A 15,728-nucleotide genomic window follows, 5' to 3' on the forward strand; every position below is an offset into this window, starting at 1 on the left:
AGACTGATCACTCTTCATATTTTAGAAAATATCTCCTCAGCAAACCCTTCCGAAATAATTTTCTTCATATTAAAATCCCTACCATATGCTCCCTGAATAGTGTGAACCTCCATATTTAACTCACTGAACTATGAACATTGCTATTTACTCAAGAAATTGTAAACCTTCAGAGGGCAGAGATGGTAGCTGTTGCTATGTTGGGTACATGGCAAGAAGTAAAAAAATAACTACAAATATTTGTTGAATTAAAGGCAACAGAACATTCATTACAACCTAGTTCATATTCATACACAGCACTACAATTCTTAATAAGCATATGCCTTTATTCACATTTTAGTTTAAAATCTAAATTTAGTTTAAAATCTAAATCCTAACTCTCATGGTACATGATTAAACTCTGTTGCTAAGACAGCAACAAGTTTAACATGCTCTACACTAAAATACTAGTCAGATGGAAGATAAAGTATTCGCAAAATATCCTTTGTTTCCTTGTCTTCACCTTGTCTTTCCTTGTTTTGAAGAACTCATGTCTATAAACCTAGAAACAATTTTTCCTCCCCCCCCCCCCCCGTGTGTGCCCGTACTAGAGTTTGAATTCAAGCCCTGGGCACTGTCCTTTAGCACTATACCACCAGAGCACACGGCTCCACTTCAAGCTTTTTGGTAGTTCATTACAGATAAAGTGTCACAGACTTTCCTGCTCAGGCTGGCTTTCAACTGTAATCCTCAGATCTCAGTTTCTCCAATAGCTAAGTTTACAGGCTTGAGCCAATAGCACCCAGATTTGAGTGACTTCCAGGTTGGTAGGCAGGCTGTAATAGCATATTGAACACGAATGCTTAAACAGCACCAACCCTTTGCATGTTGAAGACTCCACTGTCTATATATTTTGTCTGAGTGGTGCCTATTTCAAGGCATTCTACTACTTGAGTCAGGCCTCCATTCCTTTTTACTTTTGTAGTTTCTTTTTTAGATATGGTCTATGCTGGTTTTGCATGTGCTGGCATTGAACCAAATTCTCTGCCTCTCCCCTCTGAAATTACAGGTGTGTGATATCATGACTAGCTAAAGTTTTAAGGTGCATTCATCAGCTCCACACCTCCATAACCCTCCTTCACCCACAGCTGGCCCTTAACCACTTGTTCTGGCTTTTTGATGGCTAAAGACTAACTGGGCTAGCTCTGAACTGTGATCCTCAAATCTCAGCTTCCTGAGTAGCTAGGTTTATTATAGGCATGAGCCACTGGCACCCGGCTCTACATTTTTTTTTTAAGTATGAAAAGTTTTTCTGACTCAACAATTTTCTATAGGTCAGAGAAGTTAAGTGATTTGTTGAATGAAGATCCAATAGCTAGATAATACTTAGAACAAGGAAACTAGCTTCCCTAATTCTCAGTCTGTGTTTCCATTATGGAGTCTTTTGTTAGTATTATTATATGTGTACTAGAGATCAAACCAAGAGCCTGTGCATGTGAAGCAAGTACTCTCTCATTGAGCTACCTCTCTAGCCAGTCTTTCCTGTACAATAACTGAGAACCATGTTGGGGAGTATTCTAAGCAATAAATAATCTTGAGATGCAACAAGTAATTATTTAATGCTAAGAATCAGCTGCAAGATTATGTAAAATATGGATTTTTCAGACTTCTACAATATCAGAAGCCAGTTAAGGCTTGTACCTTCTCATGCAGAAGTTCCATGAGTGACTCAAATCCCAACAAACAATGAGAACCACTAAATTAATCAAGCATTATTTGCTAAATGCCTACTCTGTCCCTATTAGTAGTATGTTCCTGTCCTCAAGGCTCATATAAAAGGAAAAAAGACTTATATAATAGGGGAAGAACTATGACTGCCCATAATGAGGTGCTGAATTAGCTCAAGGAACATAAATTAAGTACTAAATTCAGAATCTGTAGCACAGGAGCTCAGGCTTAAAAACAAAGACTATTTGTGGAGACAGAATATGAATGGATAGGTCCCTTAAAATAAACATGGATGTGAAAGATTTTAGACTCTGCATGAGTACTAAGGATGCAGCGGCTGGCCCCACAAATACTGTACAAAACAGGAAGAAGATGCCTTCCCTGCTTCTAGATCCCATTAAGATCAGATCAGAAGAGCTCCATTTTTATCTTTAAGTAAGAACCCAGGATTTTAAAGGTGTGAAAATTGGGGGTGTAAATCATGTAAGGCTCTGTGTTCCATCCTCAGTATTGGGAGAAGTGTGAAATTCCTCTTAATTTAAAAATTCAAGGATTTAAACAAATCAAGTGAAGTAACAACCTCCTAAAATTAGAAAGCTAATTTATTATATAGATTCCAGATTTCTCAACTCCCAGACCTCTTCACATACTCCTTTGCACCAGTGTGCCAAGGCAGTGTGAGAAAAGCAGCTTTTCTATGTAGATTGCTTCCTTTGTGTCCATGTTGTGAGCATTGTTTCTCTATAAAGTTCCTGCTTTGGCCAAGCAGCTTGGCCCTCATTGATTATATTTTAGTTACATGTTCTTCCTACTGTACTTTAAGACATCCTGTTAGAAACTCCTTGAATTTTAGTTACATCCTGTTAATTAAGCTACATTCTTCTGCATAGTGTGAACCTGAGCTCAGCCAATCAGACCAGAGGAGCAGGGCCTGCCAGATCTGGGTGATTGCTTGCCAGATCTTTAGCTGATGTACCCTTCTGCAGAAGTAAACTTTGTCTTGTTCCTTTCCAGTTGGTATCTTTATTCCTATATGACACCCTAACACTCCGAACCACTTCTAACAGCAGGGAACAGTGTTGTACAGGTTTCCAAAAAATCTCAAACTCTATGACTTGACCAAACAAAACAGAGGTTCATTTTCAGATCCTATATCAAAGTGGGATTGGAATCCAGGAAAGTCTCAAGATAAAATATAGCTACTCCCTTCTAAAGGTTTTCAACTTTTGAGAGGCTGTGTGTGTGTGTGTGTGTGTGTGTACACAACCACTACTCTCACCCTTCCAAAGGTTTTTAACTTTTTTTTTCGGGGGGGGGGGGAAGAGGGGGGAGGGAGAGAGAATGTGTGTGTGTGTGTGTGTGTGTGTGTGTGTGTGTGTGTGTATCTACTTCCACCCTTCAAAAGCTTTTCAACTTTTGGGAGACTGTGTGTGTGTATGCACACATGCTAGCCCTGGGGCTTGAACTCAGTCCTGGCATTTCCCTGAGCTTTTGTGCTCAAGGCTGGGGCTCTACCACTTTAGCCACAACTCTACTTCCAGCTTTTCGGGGCAAGTGGGAAGGAGGGATGAGTTAGCTGTAGATAAGACTCACAAAAACTTCCCTGCCCAGGCTGGCTTCAAACCATAATCCTCAGATCTCAGCTTCCCGAGGAGCTAGGATTACAGGCATGAGCACCCAGAGACTTTTCTAAAAATTAAAAGCTGATAAAAGAAATGTTCTATTTGTGGTAGAATCACTGAGCACACTCTAAGGAAGTACAAAAGATAAGAATGCAAGGGCAGAGGTGAAGGATAGATAATAGAAAGTTCTGAAATCAAAGACATGTTAGTATTTGCTTCAAAAAGCAAGGACTACTTCCCACTGCAGCCTCCTTTGTCAGTGCTGGCTACACAACAAACGCACAATCTTCAACAAGGGAGGAATCCAGCAGCCACCAACACTTCTCTACAGTAGCACAAGTAATAAAATCGCTGAGTTTATAGTCATGTGCTCCTGTAAGAAAAAACAGGCCACAGATTCTTCTATCAATTTGTTGTTCCTCACAGAATCCCTCTAACCACTGGTGTTATCACGATCTTACTGTTGACAGAAATAACCATAGAAGTCAGTGGCAAAGCCAAATTGAGATGTCTAGAATTTTGTGTTCACACACTCATAAACACAAACATATATCAACTCTAGTGTTCATTTATTTATCATACATATAATTCACTAAAAAAAAATTCAATTTTCACAAGGAACTTAAACTAATAAGGGCCATTCAATAGTGTCTCAAACTTGTTTAAAATTCAGTTCTTGCCTTGTTCCCCAAGTAGCTCCCTTCCTCTCCCAACTTCACTACATCTATCTCTTTGTTGCACTGCTCTTCTCTGGACTAATACAAATGCAAAACCATAATATTACCTTTGGTTGGCTGCTGAACACCCAGCCTGCCTTCCTCTACTTATCAACACACAGCCTAAGCAACAACTAACCTTGAAGTCCTTCTATATCCAACACACTTTGTGCTTATTAAATAACACATGACCTTGGGAAAAATCACTTAATCTGACCTTTATTTTCCTCAACTATAAAATGGGTATAATAATACTTGCCTGTAAAGTCTTAAGTAATGAGAATGCTGCTAAAAAAATTTAAGACACTATAAAAATACACGTTATCATTATACCATGATTATGGTAATTTTATTTATACCTGCTTCGCTCCATAAAGAAAGTAAAGGAACCCACATAAAACACAGAATAGCAACACTTTCAAGATGGAAGCAATAAAAAAAAAAAACACAAATGTAAGGGCAGAAAAAGGAACTGGAATGAGGATAAGAAAATTGCATGCCATAACTGCCTATGTATTTTTGCTTCCTTTCCAGTTGGTAAAGTACATAAACATTGTATTTGATTTGGAAAGATAACTAAATCAACTAGACAAATCTGTGTCCACAAACTAAAAACAAACCCAGTGGTCACAAGCACAAGTTTCTGCTGTAAAAATGGAGCAAGAAATTCTCCTAATGGTCTTCCTTCTGTGTAACTGGAAAATACCCTCAAAAGCTGTATCATGAACTGATTACCTAGGTCATTACATTGTTATTAGACTAAAAGCCTCTTTGCAATCAGGTAATTGTTTTATTTGTGTTTATATCTCTGGTCACAGCAATTAGCCTTTAGGCCAAATACAAGTACCTCAAATTCTATATACTGACTTTTTTTTTTTTTTGGCCAGTCCTGGGCCTTGAACTCAGGGCCTGAGCACTGTCCCTGGCTTCTTTTTGCTCAAGGCTCGCACTCTGCCACTTGAGCCACAGCGCCACTTCTGGCCGTTTTCTGTATATGTGGCACTAGGGAATCGAACCCAAGGCCTCATGTATATGAGGCAGGCACTCTTGCCACTAGGCCATATCCCCAGCCCCTATATACTGACTGACTTTTATTAATCCATTCTCCCTATCTCAACTATACTGCACATGACCACATGAATCCTAAAACATCATTTTTAATCATATCATTCCACAGTTTGAAAAACTTCCAATGGCTTCTTTGCAGAGAACAAATGGCAGAGAACAAATACCACTTCATTCCTCAACTATCCAGCACAATACTGAACTCAACTTCCCCTGAAGTGACCTCCCCGGTCTTTCCATTCTTAATTTTTTTCTTTTCCTTCCCCCGCCCCCCCTTTAAAGATCAGCTTAAAATCTCATATACACAAAACCTACTCTGGCAGCAATGTGGTAGAGAGACGAGAAAGGTAAAGTAGGAGGAAGGCGAAAAGGACAAGTCTAGGGCATGGCATGAGGGCATACACAGCTTAGCAGTAGATCAAGTTTAGCATGCATTAGGTTTAAGTTAGATCTCTGGCACCACAAAAAGACTTTAAGGCCAAAAAAAAAAGACAAAAAGTCTTGTGTTCCTACCCATTACATAACAGTTAAGTGGCTGTAGGCAAAGTCATTAAACCCTGTGAAAATATTTTCTCCCCTTGAAGCAAAAGCTTTAGTTAGGATAGATTGTATCTAAATTACCTTCCAGCTATAACATTGTGGAATGCTTTGGATAATTCAAACTAGGACATACCCTGATCTCTTCTTGATCCTTCATTATCTGTTATCTATTTTAATATGTAATTATATTTGTTGCTTTTAAATTCTGCTTTGTTAAATTTACCAACCACAGCTTGCAGCATTATTGTAAGTCCCTGTTATCTCAATGACAACTGGCAGATATTTTTATAAACTTAAGAAATGTTAAGAGCTGAGGGCTGGTGGCTTACTTTTGCAATTTCAGCTACTCAAGGAGCTGAGAATTGAGATGCAAAACCAGCCACACTTCCATTTCCAATTAACCAACAAAATGTTCAAAGTGGAGGTATGATTCAAACCTAAATAAGAAGACAAGGTTCTGAGTTCAAGCCCCAGTACTGGAGAAGAAAGCTGGGGGAGGGGAGAAGTGTTAAGATAATTATTTCTAAAGACTGAGAATATCTTGCTTACTGCAGTATGAATCAGAAAACAAAAGGATTTTATTCAATAAGCAGCCCATGAAAGTAAATGTACTTTTTAAAAAATCCCCCAAAGGAAAGAGAAAACACTTAGGTCACTTAAACCCATCATCAGTACAACTCTATTACTTAAGGTAAACACGTTAGAATACAAATGAGTCTTACATAGAAGTATATATATGTACATATAGTCCTAGTATTTCCTATTTAGATTTCCTATTGCAGAGAATTCTTACTAAAAAAAACTGCCATAAATTTTATTGATTTTTATTATCTTACTAATCTAATTTCATATTTGATTCCAACATAAAAACCAATAAGGTTACAGAAAATTAAAATTGTAACAAATTAAAATTAAAATTGTACATCCTATGAGCTTTAGTATTGCCAGCTAAGAAAACTTACTACCCGCATTGTGCTTTTCACAGAGAAAATACATACCCTTAGCAATTAAGTTACGGATATGTATTTTCTCTAAATTTTCCATTTCCAGTTCAGTAATTCAAAAGAGAATCTGATAAACCTTGCTGATTTTTCTTTTGCTGATTCTTTTCCTTTGCTGATTCTTCTTTTGCTCACTTATCAATCTCATCAAAATTGAGGCAAGCCTAAAGAAATGAAGAAATTTTTTTTAAATGTTAAAGACATTATCCTACCAATGCTAAATAAATTAGAATTGAGTGTGTCTTAATTGGTAAAATTTAATTAGTAAAAGTTCTCTATGCATTATATGTGAAGAGTTTCAAGTGAGATGCTCTGAAATGTAGGATAACTTATATTCCAAATTCTAAACTCACTGTATATGGATTAGTAAATCAGTCAGTCAATGGCTCATGCTGTTTTTGCTGCTCTTGCATTACCAATGAAAGAGTAAACTTTCATCAATATAGGACAGTAAAAAATATTTCAGTACAAAATAAAGCTATTTAAAAATCTAGTTAACAATTATCTTTACTTACAAAATAAAAATTTCATCAGAAATGCTCGCCAAAAGATACATGAGGGCTGGGAATGTGGCTTAGTAGTAGAGTGCTTGCCGAGCATGCATGAAGCCTTGGTTCAATCCTCCAATACCACACAAACAGAAAAGGCTGGAAATACCACTGTGGTTCAAGTGCTAGCCTTGAGCAAAAGAAGCTCAGGAATAGTGCCCAGGCTAAGTTCAGGCCCCAGGAGTGGCAAAGAAGAGGAGAGGGAGAGAGAGACAGGAGAGGGGGAGGGAGAGACAGGAGGAGGGGGAGGGAGAGAGAGGAGGAGGGGGAGAGAGAGAGACCGAGGAAGAGGGAGACACAGAGGGAGAAGGATGGATAGGAGAACTATACTATGTTTTAAAAAATTTGCTTTAAACATGTGGGGCAGTGGCACATGCCTGTAAGTTCTAGCACCAGAGGAGACTAGATTTCAAGGCCAGCATGAGCTACATTCCTACAAAGTGTATGTTAAAAGGGGGTGGGGAATAACCAGGTTACTAGTGACTAACACTTGTAATCCTAGAATCATAGCTGTTTAGGAGGCTGAGGTCTAAGGATCACAGTTTGAAGCCAGACAGAAGGAAAGTCCTTGAGACGCTCCTCTCCAATTAACCAAAGAAAGCTGGAAGTGGGGCTGTGATTCAAGTGGTAGAACACTAACCTTGAGCAAAAAAAGCTGAGGGACAGCACCCAGGCCCACAATTAAAGCCCCAAGACTGGAACAAAAAAAAAGGGGGTGTGGGGGGGGTGGGGTTAGGGGAGATTAACTCAGGAAGGATAAAGAATAAAGTACATGTGTCACTGAATCAAATCCACAACCTTCAGCCCTAATGCTTAATATTAGATTTCCTTTTAGAAATAGTAATAGCTATGTTTGCTCAGGAATTTAGCATTTATGAAAACGCTAGAAACAAGAACATGGGTGACACAAAGGGACATGTTTTGTGGGCAACTTGTTCTACTTTCTTTTTCATTTTTGCCAGTCCTGGGCCTTGGATTCAGGGCCTGCACTCTGCCACTTGAGCCACAGCGCCACTTGTGGCCGTTTTCTATATATGTGGTGCTGGGGAATGGAACTCAGGGCTTCATGTATACAAGGGAAGCACTCTTGCCACTAGGCCATATTCCCAGCCTTGTTCTACTTTCTAAACAATACTTGAATAGTTCTAAATGAAATCACCTTACCTATCATCACAAGTCTGTAGTTCATGATTTATGTGGTTGGCAGGACAGGGCTCCCCTTCTGGACTCTCAGACATCTTTGGATGCTATGGGGTAGAAGTCTCCCCAGCTCCAGCCTGGTTCTCAGATCTGACCCTGTACTTGGAGTGGTTTGGGGGCCCCCAAAGTGTTTGATCCTATTGATCACTGTTGTCTTCCCTGACAGCAGACAAGGCTGCATAGTGCTCTCAATCTTCCTCTTTTCCTTTGAAGGACCAACTTTTCATTGTACTTGTCTTGATTTCATGATGTTCAAAACTGTATTTTTGTATGTAGAGGGGAACAATTTTCAACACTAATCGCTAATAAATATTGTATTAAATTGTCATGGAGTTCTTGTTTAATATTAATAAATGGACATGTGGGGAAAAACTCTGTAGTTCAATCAATAGTGATGTATCAAAGCAAACTGATGGCAGCTGCCTAACATTGTTTTCAGAAGTGCTAAAATAAAAAGATTAAGACAGTGGTTTAATTTTTTGTGTTTTTTTTTTGCCAGTTCTGGGCTTGAATTCAAGGCCTAGGCCCTGTCTCTGGGCTTCTTTTGCTCAAAGCTAGAGCTCTACCACTTGATGCATGGTATCATTTCCAGCTTTTTCTGAGTAGTTTATTGGAGGTAAAAGTCTTATAGACTTTCCAGCTAAGGCTGGCTTCTAACACTGATCCTCAGATCTCAGCCTCCAGAGTAGCTAGGATTATAGGTAAAGGCACATAATGAGTGGGTTTTTAACACTAGGAACAAAATAGTGGGGCTGGGGATATGGCTTGCCTTGTATACATGAAGCCCTGGGCTCGATTCCCTAACATCACATATACAGAAAATGGCCAGAAGTGGTGCTGTGGCTCAAGTGGCAGAGTGCTAGCCTTGAGCAAAAAGAAGCCAGGGACAGTACTCAGGCCCCGAGTCCAAGCCCCAGGACTGGCCAAAAAAAAAAAAAAAAAAAAAAAGAAACAAAACAGTAAGCACAAAGCCAGGATAAAAGTGTGGTTCAAATGGTCAAGCTCAGCCTATGAGGAAGAAAGCCAACAGATGGCTTGGCCCAGAGTTCAGCCCTGGTATAGAAATCAAGCAATACAGATTCAAGAAACTTAAAATATTTCCTTTTTAATGGAAAACATTTGTGAAAGGTAACCCTGAAACATCCAGTTCTCTCATTTTATAACCACCTGCCTAAGATACCCAAAGCTCTATTAAATATATTTGGTGACATGGAGCGATTAGATATTCTGATTCCTAAACTTAATTCCAAAATCCACTGACCAGACAGATTAACAATTAGTTCAACCTGGGCAACAGTGAAGTATATTTTATTTTTACTGCTGTTTTCTACCTACTGGTACACTGAATAGTAAATTAAAAATACAGCAGAACACTGCTTAAAATTACATAATAGTCACTGCTTGATTTTGTCTTTATAACCGGCTATTTTACCATAACAAAATGAAAACAATTAGAAGTTAATTTGAGAGAAGCAGCTAAAATTACTTTTACAGTAATGGCTTGGTAGCAGAACAGTCCTGCCAAAACTAACAACATTTGGTCAGCTGTCACATGTATGTTCAAGCTCTTATTTTACAGTTCCATCATAGTTAACTAGGTAGGGAAGGGGAGAAGTTAAGAAAGACATGATAATGGATTTTCTAGAAATTTGATTTTCTAGAAATTTATGGAAAGTTGCCCGACAGACACAAAAGAACATAGGCAGATTTTAAGCTTAAGAACTCAAAAGCAACCTAAAATTCTCTACCAAACTTTGCTCACAGATAAAGCATAGCAATTCTCTCACAACAGTGAGCAATTTAACCATTACCTTATAAAAAAAAAAAAAAAAACTACTTAAAAAATTGATGAGAAATGCCCAGGGGAAAAAATCAACTAATATGTCAAAAAGTATAAGTCAAATCTCTCTTTTGCCAATAGGGAAAAAAATTAAATTACTAATCAAAACAAAATGCATAAAATCCAAAAAGAATTATGAATTTTTTAAATGATTTGCAGAGCACCTAGTTTCCTATAATTAGTGTACCTTATTTTAAACACTATAATTTCAACCTACAAGAATATACTGTTGTATTTTCTTCATTTCAGTTGTATTCATTAAAATAGACACAAAAGCATGACTGTAATCCTTGGACTAGGGAGGCAAAAGCAGGCAGATTATGAGTTCAAGTCTAACCTGGGCTGAATAGTGAGACCTGTCTCAAAAATAAAAGGTTCTAAACCAAATGGTCTCACCATAATCCTGGGCAGATTAAGTTAAGTAGCTTCTTAGAAGTGTTTGGGAGATTATAATAAATCTATGTAAAATAAGCATGTATACGCTTATTATAGACATGGATCATGTCTGATTATTCTCATTTGAAAACCAAATTTCATTTGAAATTGGAGAAAATCAAATTCTTACTACAGCATGGAAAAGCAACCAATACATTAAAGCCAGGTAACAATACTTATCATTTTTCTTCATTACAAAAACCATAATAATGAAATCTGGTTTGTTATTTGAAATTTGGTTAAAATGCATTTTATCACCCTGAATAAAATATCTCCAGCCTCAATAGTGGTTAAATTGCAGCTATAAAGGAAATTGTCCCCAGATAAATGGTTTCCCTATGAGAAGGCTTCATTACTACACTTCACCTCAGGATAATAAATCAAATTAACTGCACCTTGTCCTCTATGCAATGACATCATCAGTTTGACCACATTGGGAATTGGGTGCAAAAACATATGCTATTTAAGGCATGAAATCATATTACTGCCTTTTGTCCATCCGACCTCATGCTGCAGTCTCTGAAACAGTCTGAAGCAGTGCAGCACCTAAACATTCTCTTGAAACAGCCCCCCCCCCCATTTCCTGAATGAAAAGGTGGGGAAAAATACATCGACAACTAGTTATTTTAATTACCTTGCTTTTAGTGTATTAAATCTAGATTTGTTACAAATTAAAAGGATTAATATTTCTTTCATAAGTAGCTAGCCACAAAATATGTTGCTAGTTGTTCACCATAAAGTAGCTTAATATAATTTCAACGGTTCAAAATTAATGTGTTAAACATGACTCCTCAAATACATCCCTCAAGAAGCAACATTTTTAAAAGGCTAACTACAACTACACAATGTAAGAAATCTTAAAAGAAAACTTTGTCCACAGAGATCAAAAATCGACATTGTTTCCTCTAAACAGTAAAAGTTAATCTGCCTTTCACAGGCCAACTGTCCTAAGTCTAGATAAAACATAAAATCAATTCTGACAACTTAAGCAGCAGGGCGGGTGTGCTAGGAGAGTAAGTTCCAAGATGAGTGTAGAGACAATGCCTGTGTTTTATTCTTCTATTTTCACTCATTTAACCATGACACAAATGCTCAAAGAAAACATAACCTCATTTCTGTTTTCTGTAGTGTTACCATTAAAATAAGCAAGTCTAGGACAGAGATCTAACAAAATAAATGTCAACCTCACTTAAAATTAGGATGCAGAGGTTGGAAAGGGTGCACTGCTGGGAAATTAATAAAGTATTGTTAATTGGAATTTCTAAAATGCTTAGCTACTCTACAACTCCTAGAAAGAAAAAAAAATTACTGGGCTTTTTGTTTCACAAATACCACAGACCTTTATAAAGCTCAAAAGTATTTAACTTGGGTGCAGGGACAGGGGGACTATCTATCTCCACAACAAAGTCATCTATGTGTATTAAACAAAAATAGTTTTCATAGCCTCTGAAAATAAGAAATAAAACCATTTTTCCCTAGGCCCCACATTACTGAAAACTAACTATAATAAAGTCTTTTTAAAGAGAAAACCAACCACCACAGGGCCTATGTGGAGATGGAGCTGTCCTAATGTTGTTAAGGCCCCAGGAGGGTGTGTTTTGCCCACGAAAAGAGAGAAGCACAGTGGCAGTTGGTGGGGTAGTCATTTTGGTTATTAGTAAATAAATCAAGCAGCAGAGAACCGGAGGCCTAGGCAACTACCAGAGGAGCCAAGGCCTGGCTCCCGTCTTCTCTTCCCAGCACAGGCTGAGTTTGATCTCAGAGCCCAGCAGATTGCCAAGGAAAAAAAGAGAAAGGGAAAAAAAAAAAAAAAAGAATCATATCGAACCACAAAAGCACATGGGGCGAATGTAAAATATAAACACGGCGTTGGGCTGTGAGTGGCTGTTATTAAAGGTCTGAATTACTAAACATGAGAGGCGGGGAAAGCCAGGCGGCCATTTCAATAATATAAACCTCCCCGAATTAGACATTATTCAAATGAGAGAGGCTGCGCTGCGCGAGTGGAGAGTGGACCCAGCACGCAGCGAGAAAACACCACCGAGCCAGGGAGGGGATCCCCGTCCCTAATCACCCACTCCCCGCAGGAGAGAGGAAATCAAGAATGCGATCAACTTGTCAGGCCAGCCAGCCTGTGTGGGGTAGGAGGGCAGCTTTTTAAGGCCGACTTCTCCAAAGGCCTCGGGACGCTCGGAGCCAGAACCCCACTCCCCGCCCCCCCCCGACCGGCCACCGGGTCCCGGCGTGGAGTGAGGGGGAAGGGGCTCCGACCACACTGGCACCCCCCCTCTCCCGGATCGCTCTTCCAGACCCACGGGACAGCTGACCGATGGCCCCTGGCACATGGACAGCCCAAGCGGTCCCTTCCCCGGGGAACTTTCCCCAAGGGTCCCTCCCACCCAATCACTCCCCCCCCCCCATGAGGGAAGCAGAGGACCCCCAGCGCGGGCCCTCCGTGCCCTCAGCCCCCAGGCCACCTCGCGGCGCCCACGGCCGCTGCCCCTACCCACTTAGGAGAACAGGCCTGGCTCAGGTCAGGCCGCCAGCCCCGGGCACCAACAGGGCGCGGCCGAGGTGCCGGGGCCATGACCCCCGGACTCGGCCCCGCACGGACCCCCGCACGGCGGCGGGCGCGGGCAGGACGCGCTCCCCGGGCGCACCCCGCGGCGGGCTGCCACCCCCACCCCTTCCGCCCAGCCCCGCGTCCGCTCCCGCGGGGGAGACGCGCGGGTGTCCGGCCGCCGGGGTCCGCTCCGGCCCCGCGGTCCGCCCGCCCGGCATTGTGCTCGCCGCCACCTCCGGCCCCTCCACGCCCCCCCCCCACTCGCGCCCGCCGGTCCCCGCCGCCCGCCCGCGCCCCGCCGGCCCAGCAGCTATGAATATGTAAAATGGCTTTATTGTCCTCTCTCCGTGCCCCGGCCCCGCCGCCAGCCGCGGACCCGCTCGGATTCGGGCTCCGCGCGAGGAGGCGGCAGCGGTCGGCGGCGGAGGAGGAGGAGGGCCGGTGTCTGCGGGCGGGCGGGCGGGCGAGCCGGTGGCGGGGTGGGTCGGGGGCAGGAGGAGGGCGGCGGACCGCAGCCCCCTTGGCCCCGGGTCTTTCCCCTCCGCTGGGTCGCTCCTAGCCTCTTTCCCCCTCCGTTCGGTGCCCGGCGGGGGCTCCGTGCTTCCCGGCCCCCCATCTCCCCGCCGTTAATTATAATAATCCTGAGTACTAATAAATTATGCTAAGTCGCGGGGGGGGGCAGCGGGAGCCGGGGCTGAGTATGAATATGAATATGTAAAATGCTGTAATGATTACCTGCTGCTGCTGCCGCCGCGGCTGAACTCTCATCTTGACTCGCTGCTCCTCCGTCCGCCATTTTGAATATTTTAACCAAAATCGCCCGGTCGATAAACCCTCCCTCGCTCCCGCTCCCCTCCCCCCTCCCGCCTCCTCCCGCCCCCTCCCGTTCCTTCCTCTCCCCGGGCGCGCGCCAGGGGGCGCGCGAGGCCGGTGCTCCTCGCCGCCGGCCCCCCCCGCTCCGTGCCCCGCGTGAAAGAGTTCCGCCCTCCTCGCGCTCTACGCACGCGCGTCTGGGCCGTGGCGTCCTCTTAGCAACTAGAGCGCCCTAAACCTGCCAATCATGCTTTCTCTCGGGTTTTGTGTTTGTTGTTTTTTTTCTTCTCCACGTCTGCAAGGCGCATGCGCGGCTTTCCCCACGCGCTCATCTGCGACAGGCGCATGCGTTTTCCTTCGCTCCGGAAGCATAGCCAAATAAAAGTGTGGTTTATGGAGTGCTTGAGGTGTTCCTTTTACAGTCCTCACTTAATCCCGTTTTGCTTCGGCTTCCCTCGCTGGTGTTGTTAAAGGTCAGGGGCCCCAGTGGCCAAAAGCGTGGAGGCTCACGGGTCACCCGCGAGCGCTCCACACCCGCGTCCCAGGCCCTCTTGCACTTACTTGGGACTTGCTAGCAGTTGACTCAGTGGCCACAATGGAGGGGCCGCTCCCCTGCTAGGTAATTTCCGGCCCTGTGGGCAGGTAGGGGCGGGTCGGGGCCCGACGGGGGGTGGGGAAGGGAGGGAGGAGCCGGGAGCGGGCCTGGAGGCACCTGCCTGTCCGGGCGAGCGGGGTCCCGCTTTAAATTTGAATCGGAGCTAGTCCCCGCCCCCGACGCCGCCGGGGCAGGAGACGCGCGGGGGCGCGCGCGGGGGGGCGTGGCCTTCGGGGGGTGTAAGTGGGCCCCGCAGCGCGTCCGCTCAGCCGGCTCCCGACGCCAGCACCGCCGGCTTCCCGGTCTCTGCCGCTGCGCCGTAGAGTCGCCCGCTTCCGCCCTGCGGGTCTGGTGTGTGCGGCTGGCACGCCCCGCCCGCTCGCCCACCCGCGCCAACCGCACTGCTTCCCCGGTCCCTGGTTTGTGGTGTTTTGTTTTTTTTTTCCTACGTGTGGGAAACTTGCACAAACCTAGGATGAATCAATGAAGACGCCCAAATGGGCCAGTAGCTCCACCATGAATTTCACTTTGCAAATTTAACTGTCAATAAGCTTTCTTTGTGACGAGTCGGAACGTCGCTGCTTTTCCTCATTCATGGAAGAATTCTAGGTCTAATTATTTTACTAATAAACTTAAAGCCGCAAGGTTTTCCTAGATTCTTTGCAGAAGGAAAAGGAAAAAACAGCATTTCATGATACGCAAAGTAAAAAATCAAAATAATTCCAGCCCTAGTTTGTCTTTGACAGATGACTAGAGTTAAAAATGGGTAAATTTGCTGTTTCTACATTGGAGAAAAGTTGATCACTAAGAGCAGTTGTTGAGCAGCAAAAGTTTAATCGTGGGTCCTAACCTGCATGTTTGATTCTGTACAATTGCATGTCGCAGTTGAAGTTATCAGTTTGGGGTGAGATTGATTCATGGTAATTAAGCCTTAGCTCATGCTCATGACTGTTTAAACCAAATGATGAGACTACCTTAAAATCTTAACTATGTCAAACCACTCAGTTCAAATACAGTAGAGGAAGTACAAAAATTAATAATATCTGAGAATATGGCTTAAGTCTATTCACCAAAATTTTAATATTA

General features: G+C 42.8%; 1 protein-coding gene across 3 annotated transcripts in view; it reads right to left on the bottom strand.

Annotated features, from left to right (window-relative positions):
* The window catches only part of Pou2f1 (POU class 2 homeobox 1), a 147,654-nt gene extending 133,599 nt beyond the window's left edge, over nt 1–14,055 (bottom strand). For 2 of the 3 annotated variants that reach the window (XM_048357589.1, XM_048357583.1), the window contains exon 1: nt 13,970–14,055. In XM_048357589.1, the coding sequence (XP_048213546.1) occupies nt 13,970–14,030 (61 nt within the window). In that variant the 5' untranslated portion in view covers nt 14,031–14,055. The remainder of the gene's footprint in view (nt 1–13,969) is intronic. The other variant, XM_048357587.1, reaches the window with a different exon arrangement.
* Nucleotides 14,056–15,728: the final 1,673 nt, after the last annotated feature.

The sequence above is a fragment of the Perognathus longimembris genome, chromosome 11, assembly GCF_023159225.1.
Source record: "Perognathus longimembris pacificus isolate PPM17 chromosome 11, ASM2315922v1, whole genome shotgun sequence".
Taxonomy (NCBI): Eukaryota; Metazoa; Chordata; class Mammalia; order Rodentia; family Heteromyidae; genus Perognathus; species Perognathus longimembris.